The sequence below is a fragment of the Bombina bombina genome, chromosome 5 (assembly GCF_027579735.1).
Source record: "Bombina bombina isolate aBomBom1 chromosome 5, aBomBom1.pri, whole genome shotgun sequence".
In the NCBI taxonomy this organism is placed as follows: Eukaryota; Metazoa; Chordata; class Amphibia; order Anura; family Bombinatoridae; genus Bombina; species Bombina bombina.
In genome coordinates, this window is record NC_069503.1 from 106,789,839 (window position 1) to 106,798,842 (window position 9,004).

The 9,004-nt window shown below is 37.3% G+C and overlaps 1 protein-coding gene across 1 annotated transcript; it reads left to right on the forward strand.

Annotated features, from left to right (window-relative positions):
* The first annotated feature begins 5,823 nt into the window (after positions 1-5,823).
* Positions 5,824-8,421, forward strand: LOC128661364 (gastrula zinc finger protein XlCGF26.1-like). The gene is made up of 2 exons (XM_053715628.1): positions 5,824-5,933; positions 6,760-8,421. Exons 1-2 carry the CDS (start codon positions 5,915-5,917, stop codon positions 8,187-8,189), a joined length of 1,449 nt encoding a protein of 482 aa, XP_053571603.1. The 5' UTR covers positions 5,824-5,914; the 3' UTR covers positions 8,190-8,421.
* Positions 8,422-9,004: the final 583 nt, after the last annotated feature.

Genomic DNA, 9,004 nt, shown 5'->3' on the forward strand with positions numbered 1-9,004 from the left:
AGATTTTATTGTATAGGGATATTTATTTTAACTGTTGCTACACTTATATATATGCCTGATCAGCGCATTAGGGGATAAAGATGTGTTAGACTATTTTATGAATTGTCTGTGATGTTTAATAAATTTGTATCCATTTTATGACTCATATCTCCCGGTAAGTCTTCTTTACTATAGAATTACTAATTCTTTTTGGTCTTTGAATATAGATTGGCTATATTGACTAAAGTGACTTATTTTTTTGGCTCTCACTTATTTTGGCTGTTTCGGCAGCGCCAAGGGCTTAATAGTGTTGTTTTTTTGAACACCACTGTGTTTGTGTTAGTAACTTGTTTTGGAGTTAGAGGAATCTCCATTTAACCCATTGGCTTATAAGTGTATCCATTCTCCCAGCGCAGTGTGATCAAACTTCTTTCTTTTTGAAATAGCAGGGGCGACAACGGGCACCCCTGTCTAGTGCCGTTTTGAATAATTATTCTCCTGGATTGATAACCTGCAATTCTAAGGAATGCGTATGGGGTAGTATAAATAGTACGTATAGCTTTTGTAAATGAACCTGAAATTCTGAAGTGGGAGAGGATTTCGAACATATAGTCCCAGTGAATTCTATCGAATGCCTTCTCTGCGTCCAGAGATAGGAACAGAGAAGGCATTCCCTCGCCAGTGGCATAGTCAATCAGATCAATTACTCTACTGATATTATCAGGTGCTTCCCTTCCTAGGACAAATCCCACTTGATCTGCTGAAATTAATTTAGGTAAGTGGGGGTTCAATCTATTAGCTAATATCTTAGTGAGGAGTTTGAGGTCCGTATTGATAAGTGAAATTGGTCTGTAGTTTTTACAGTGGAATTTGTCTTTGCCCGGCTTGGGCACTACGCATATCCTGGCTGCTAATAGTTCTGATGGGATAGTCCCTCCTTCCATGATGTAGTTGAATGACTCAACTAAATAAGGGGTAAGGTCAGTTGAAAATTTTTTATAAAAATTTCCCGAGTAGCCATCAGGGCCTGGGGCCTTATTGCTTTTAAGTTGCTTTATAGCTATAATTACTTCCTGAGCTGTGATTGGGGAATTTAGCGCGTCTAAGCTGGAATTATCAAGTTTAGGGAGATGGCAGGAGTCTAGGAATGTTTTTATTTTATCTAATCTAGATGGGTCTAAAGATTGTGGCAAATTATATAGGGTTTGATAAAAATCTGCGAAAGAATTCGCAATATCCAAAGGATTATTGGTAACCGACCCTGAGGGTAATTGGAGCTGGGGAATAGAAGAATTCCTCGTAATGTTTCTAATTTTCCTAGCTAACATACGATCAGGTTTGTTAGCATACACAAAATAATGTGCATCAATGATTCTCAAGGAGGCTAGTGATTCTTCGTCCAGTAACTTATCTAGGTCTGCCTTTTTAGTTTGAATTACTTTAGCTAGTGCAGGGCTTCTATTTATTATGTGTTTTCTATTAAGTTCTTCAATTTCTATTTTCTTCTCCTCAATTAGTTTCCTTTTATCTTTATTTATATTAGCTTTCTCTTTAATTAGGATTCCTCTAAGGAATGCCTTGAACGCTCCCCATGCATTTAATGGGTTTGACGTTGAATTCTGATTAATGGAACAAAACTGTTTGATCTGACGGACATGGTTCTGACAGAATATTTCATTTCTTAGTAAGGATGGATCGAGGGTCCAGGATCTTTCCCTAGAAGGATCAAAGAACCCGCCTAATGATACTTCTACTATGGAATGATCGGACCAGCTAGTTTGTACTATATCAGCACCCGTCGTCAGGGGGCATAAAATTTTACTGGCAAAGATATAATCGATCCTGGAATAGGAATTGTGGGCCGTAGAATAGAATATGTAATTACGAGTACCCAGATTATGCATTCTCCAGACATCTAGCAAATTATGGTCTAATATGAAGTCACTTAAGATTTTCTTGGGGCTCGCACCTTCTAAGGATGTTCTATCTAATTTATTATTAAGAGTTAAATTGAAATCCCCACCCAAAATAATTTTGTATTTTTTCCAGGAGGTCAATAGTTTACTAATTTTAGCTAAAAAAACCACCCTGATTCTCGTTTGGGGCATATATGTTTCCCAGGACAACAGTGGTCCCATGTATTTTTCCTTTTAAGATTATAAATCTACCCTCCAAGTCTCTAACTACCTCTTCCTCCTGGAAGTTGAGGGAGGCATGTAGAATAATGGATACACCTCTCTTTTTCTTTTGGCCAAATGAGTGATATTGGATCGGAAAAGCCGAGTCCCAGTATTTCGGGTTCTGTGTAGATGTGAAATGAGTCTCTTGTAGCATGATAATGTGTGCCTGCCTACGTTTATATTCTGTGATTGCCTTTTTACGTTTAACGTGGGAGTGTAATCCCCTCACGTTGTGTGAGATGATTTTAACTGACATCCCTAATTATCTTTGCAATCGTAATATAGTCCCTAATGCTCATCCTCTGAGTAAGCAATACCTGACAGAGCCGGTGGCAAAAGTTGTGCAATTGTATACCGTCACATCTCTCCTCCACACCTTTTATTTTTATGACCACACAAGTCCCCCCAGAAAAAGAAAAAGAAGCTGGAAAAAGAAAAAGAACAACATAAGAGAACATACAAACAAATAACATTAGTATCGGTGCGAGATACTTCATTGTTCAGTGAACAATATTTAAATAATTAAATGGTTACATGGTGTATAAATGTTTAAATTAGCACAGTATCTACAATGGTTTTGGATAAATGCGTATTACCAGATTTATTATTAGAAATCCGGAATGTGCTATGGGGGAAAATACTGCTATTCGGAGCTACAGCTTTATGTGATGTCAATAGGGTACTATTGTGGGTTATGAGGTAGGGGATATGGGAGTAGGAACCCATCTGAGATATATAAAGTTTCTACTAGGGTTAGGTGGATGAGGGGGTTATACTGAATTAAAACTAAGGTTGCTGGGTGTTCTCCCCAAAGTGCTCCAGTTTAAGAGGGTCAGGAGAATAGGGATTTACCCCCTCCTCTATCAGAGGATAATATATGAATACATTCGAGGATCCTCTTAAGCAGCATAGTAACTTAAGTGTATTATCCCCCCCCCCCCCCCATGCATTACAAAAACAACTTACCCTTCCTCGTCAGTTTAGGCAACATTAAAGTAAATAACTGACCAATCCCAACTTAATCAATATTTAGATCAATCTAAACAACATACTACCTAAAATAACTTTAGAACATGGAACCTGAACTCTCATATGAAATGTCCATAGAGTCTCACTATAGAGATAGTTCAATCTTGCTTTTTGTCCCCAACTGGGCAAATCATTGAAGGGGTAACATGTTTCAGCGTTCAGTAGGGGAGATAGTCAAGCCCACTAGATCTCCAACAGGCAGGGAAAGGTCTCATCGCCCTACAGTTGCTTCTTGACCCTGTGGTTCTGACTCTTCTCCTAATTGGCCTCCAACACTTCCTGAGGGTATTGTGTCCTTAGGAGTTTTGTTCCATGTCTGTGAGCCTTGCTTTCTGGGAGGTCTAGGTGGCAAGGGTACAGATGTGTTCTCCCTTTGGAGCCGAAGATGATCAATTAGATTGATGCCTTCTTCTAGAGTGGTACAGGAATAAGTGGTTTTATTGTGAAGGAAAACAAGTCTAAATGGGAATGACCACCTTTATTTAATTTGAGCCTTCATAAGAGTTGTTGTTACGGGTTTGAGGTCCCTTCTCTTACGCAAAGTGATAGGAGAGAGGTCAGTGAAAAACTGCAACTGGTGGCCCTCAAAGTCAATGTGCTGATGCTTCCTAGTAGCTTGCAAGAACAGCTCCTTGGTGGTGTAATAGTGGAATTTGAGAATGACATCTCTAGGAGTATTGGGAATCTTTGGTTTATTTAGTGCTCTATGGATTCTGTCAATCAAAAAGAAATTTTCCTCTACTTCTGGTAGCAGACGTCGCAGTAGCTGATGAAGGACCTCTTGGAGCTTATCATAAGTTTCTGGTAAGTTTCTGAGTCTTACATTAGATCTCCGAGATCTATTTTCCAGATCTTCAAGTTGTGACTCTAATTGTTCAATCTTTTCTTGATGAACTTGCACAGAATGATGGATACGTGGGATTTCTTCATCAATCTCTCCAACCTTATCTTCTAGATCTGAGGTTCTCTGGCTAATCTCCTTGATATCACTCCTTATATCTTTTATTGCAGCTTTTAATTCGATTTGAAAAACTTCCTTAATCTGTTGAACTAAGGAGTAGTTAGCGGGCTGTGACTGGTCATCTATACTGGAATCTGATGCCGCTTCTATTAGATCAGTTTCTTGCGAAATTCCTTTCTCTTGAAGCATGGCTTTTTTTTTGCTTGTGCTTTGGATAGACAGTCTTTAACTGACTGATTCTTGCCCTTCATTATACTAAAACCTTTCGTTTGGATTGCTTCTTGCTCTTCCAAAAGTTGTGTCGGAAATCTATCTGTCAAATGATGGCTAAATGCTCCTGTAGATCATCTGTGCTTTGTTGTTAACTGAACACCATGAGAACCAATAGGGGGAACCTATGAGAATACAGGCATACTTAGTGGCTAGGCTGTACCTCAATCATGAGTCCCTTTGCTGCATATATATTATGAAAGTGGCTGTCCGGCCTATAGAGACCTGCTAGTATCTCAGGTCCTATGTGAGTCCACCCAGGAGCCGAGACAGGAGTCATAACACCCCTCACTAATGAAAGCAGGAGTAAGGGGGGCCGAACACCAGTACTTTGAGTCTCTCTACAACATACTCCCTCAGGGGGTTATGTAGGGATGTTGATTATTGCAAATGTAGGAATTGAGCAACTTAAGCATCCCTGTGTGGTGAGTGTCCCTTTTTTTTTTTTTTTTTTGTCTATCCGCTTACTGGGAATCCTCTCCCATTCACATATTCCTATAGAAAAGTGACGGGTACCCCCAGGCAATGTTAAAATAGGCACTGTGTATACGGGGCCTACTGCTGGGGTCTTAAGTGTTTATGATGGAGTTCTTCTGCTGCTTGCGGCCTGTTTTCAGTAACAAGGAGCTGCTATGGGGAAAAGTAATGGAACACCTGGGTTGCAAAAAGCTGTTTACCAATATCTGGAAATGTTTCCTGCATATAAGTGCAAGTGATGTGAGCCGTTTTATGGCCAAGGCTCTTTGTATGTGTCCCTTTCAGTGTAGACTGATTTATAACCTCCACTACTAGTTAAAGTTCATGCAGATCTTAGCGCTCTGTGATATGGTGTGCAGGCGATAGGATTAGGCAATCCTCTCCCAGTGTCTAACGGAGTAATATAGTAAAGTCTCTTACCCAACCGCTATGATTCACCTGCAGGTATAGAGTCTCCTCTGTTGATCCGGCTGCTGCAGGCTCGGCCTGGATGTGCTGGGGAAGGCCGCGGGCAAGATCTGTAGTATTAGATTTAACTTACACATAAACAACTCTTATTTAACATTTCTTTTCAGGAAAAAATATTTTTGATGTGTAAGTGCCGCTCTTTCAAATAAATTCTATTAACAATGATTATAATATATTTGTAAAGCTGTTGTATGTCCCACTCACAAATATATTGTCTACTTCTGAGCTTATATTGTAAATTTCTGGAAATATTAATATTTAGGGTACAACTATAATACCCACAGAGCTAACTGTACTAAATGCTTGTGCTGCATCAATAGCACATATGTAATACCCTAATCAGCTGATCTGTATCACATGAATTGTTATGTGTGCCTTTAATTATACCATACGTACAGTTAATCAGAACCATTATTTATTATCTGTCTAAACCATTTAATATACATTTTACAGACACGGCCAGAGCACTGAGAGGTATCAGGTATTGATGTAACCAGAGTGAATAAGGGAACCTTCTTCCTAAGCACAGACATTGGAGCCTGTTATAAGCATGAACTCATATGTGTTAGGTGAGTAAAATAGATATTATGCTGACTTTAATTACTGGGAATATAGTATATACTGTATCACTCGTTAAACAAATATAAACTATTGTATTTATATCTGCATCTTTTAAAGAACATCTGTTTCAACACCTGCTCTGAGAACACCTGCAACTCTACTTTCCCCTGCCCTGACCCAGCTCATAGAACTACCATAACTACACTTACGCCTACTTTGTTCCCATGTGTGTTACACCCACAACTCCACCAGTGAGTGTTTCCCATCCCAGAACCACCACTATTTTGTGTGCTTAATTTAACAGTGAGTATTATTAAAACTAATACATTTTTTGGCTGATTATATAAATAAAACAACTGCAACCACAAGCTAAGAGGCATCATAAGATCACTGCTTATTACCCTTTCAAAATATCTCACACTAATTATTAGTCTGTGATGAGTAAGACATCATATTTTCATGCAACTTGTTTAGCATGAGCCGTGTAAGACTGTATATGCAGTTGCTTGTGCAATGTTTAATGAGAATGGTGGATGCCACCTCTCTTGCCCAGAATACAGGTGTACTTGTTCCCTGGCTGAGAACTTTATCCACACGCACATTTTTTTAATGGGGACCTATAACTTGTTTTAATATGTAATCCGGGTTTATTTTTATGATGAAGACATTATTTGTCTTCCGTTGTTTGAATTTTTGATTTACAGGTTAATCAATTTAAAAATTAACACAAAACAGAAGACATTTTATGGAGTGTAAATAAATAATATGATTTTTGAAAAAGATGGATTCCATTATAACAAATAAACTTTCTTTATTCCTTTTCTTTTTATGTAGAAAATCATTTGAATAATTCATATTCATCCTTCACTTCAGGAAGCATCAGAATGATACCACAAACTCCAAAAGTCTTAGACACTAATGACTATTCACAAACACTGGGGAAATCACAGCAGATATTTAAAGGAGATGGTGAATTGGCAGGAACTGGGCAGCAATCATTATGTACAGAGAGTAATTTAGTCATCAAACAAGAGGACAACATTTATGATTTATCTAGTGAAATGATTATCCCCGAGGAGAAATCACACACATTTACTGAGTTTTCAAAACATTTTAAGGAAGGAAAAGGTTTTAAGTCTAGCCAAATGATTGATACAAATAAGAAACTATTTAAATGTACAGAATGTGAGAAAAGCTTTACATGTAATTTGCATCTCCTTACACACCACACAGTTGTGAAACCTGACATGTGTACAGAATGTGGGAGATGTTTCACATCTAAAGGGAACCTTATGTATCACAAAAAGACTCACACAGGGGAGAAACCTTTCACATGTAATGAGTGTGGGCGATGTTTCAAATCCAAGGGAAATCTCATATCTCATGAAAAGACCCACATAGGGGAGAAATCTTTCACATGTACAAAATGTGGAAAAAGTTTTACACATAAGAGTAATCTGAAAACTCATGAAAGGATTCACACAGGAGAAAGGCCGTTCACATGTACAAAGTGTGGAAAAGGATTCAGAAACAAGAGTGAGCTAAAATATCATGATAGGATTCACACAGGTGAAAAGCCTTTCACATGTACAGAGTGTGGAAAATGTTTTACACAAAAGACTTATCTAAAAACTCATGAAAGGATTCACACAGGAGAAAAGCCTTTCACATGTACAAAGTGTGGAAAATGTTTTACACAAATAACTAGTCTAAAATCTCACGAATGGAGTCACACAGGAGAAAATCCTTTCACATGTACAGAGTGTGGAAAATGTTTTACATATAAGTGTAATCTGAAAACTCATGAACGGATTCACACAGGAGAAAACACTTTCACATGTACAGAGTGTGGAAAATGCTTTACAGGAAAGTGGAAGCTGAAAACTCATGAAAGTATTCACACAGGAGAAAAACCTTTCATATGTACGGAGTGTGGAAAGTTTTTTGCACAAATAAGTAGTCTGAAAAATCATGAAATGATTCACACAGGAGAAAATCCTTTTACATGTACAGAGTGTGGAAAAAGTTTTACATTAAAGAGTAGTCTGAAAAGGCATGAAAGGATTCACACAGGAGAAAAGCCATTTACATGTACAGAGTGTGGAACAAGTTTTACACAAAAGATTAGTCTGAAAAAGCATGAAAGGAGTCACACAGGAGAAAAGCCTTTTTCATGTACAGAGTGTGGAAAAAGTTTTACACAAAACAGTAGTCTGAAAAAGCATGAAAGGATTCACAAGGAAAGAAACCTTCCACATGTTTAGAATGTGGAAATAGGTTTTATGCAAGTCAGGTATCACAAACCACTTACACACACTGTTGAAACCTTTTCAAAATGATCCTAAAGAAGACCAACTCTAAAATCACGTAAAAAAAGGATCCTATTGTAAATAATACTTTCCAATTCCCTATTACAAAAGCCAATGTAATGATTGACACATTGGAGATATATTTAATCTGTTCACAGTGTAGGTAAATCTTTTCTTTACAAACAGATGCTTAGCATTGTACATGTTGGATAGCAGAGGAATTACTGAGGGGAAACTGATTTTATATAATGAGTAACAGTACATACAAGATCATAATCAGTTTAATTTAAATGGCTACTATAACCTACATGTACACTGGGTATGTAATATGTGTGTCATGTTCTGTAACTTGATATTATGTCTGTTAGATGTTTTCATGTTAGTTAGAAGCCACAAGAACTGATAATAGCACATACTGTATACATAAAGGGGGCATTATATATCTGATAAATTCCTTTGTATCAAGAGCACAAGTGTTAAGTATATTTATACCATTGTGTGCATATATCATGTAATGCTGATTTTTACTATATAATGATATACAATGTTTTTTCATGCAAATAAAAAGTGAATGTAATCCAGACCAGTATTTTGTGTTTTTTGTATAATTAAAAACCCAATATCACAGAAGAATTAGGAAAACATCATCAAATACAGAAGCCAAATCTGACAGTGAAAGTTAAATGCTAATAATTCATATAGAGGAGGAATTTTACCCAACTTTCTAATTTACTTTTATTATCTAACTTGATTTGTTTTTTTGGTATAAT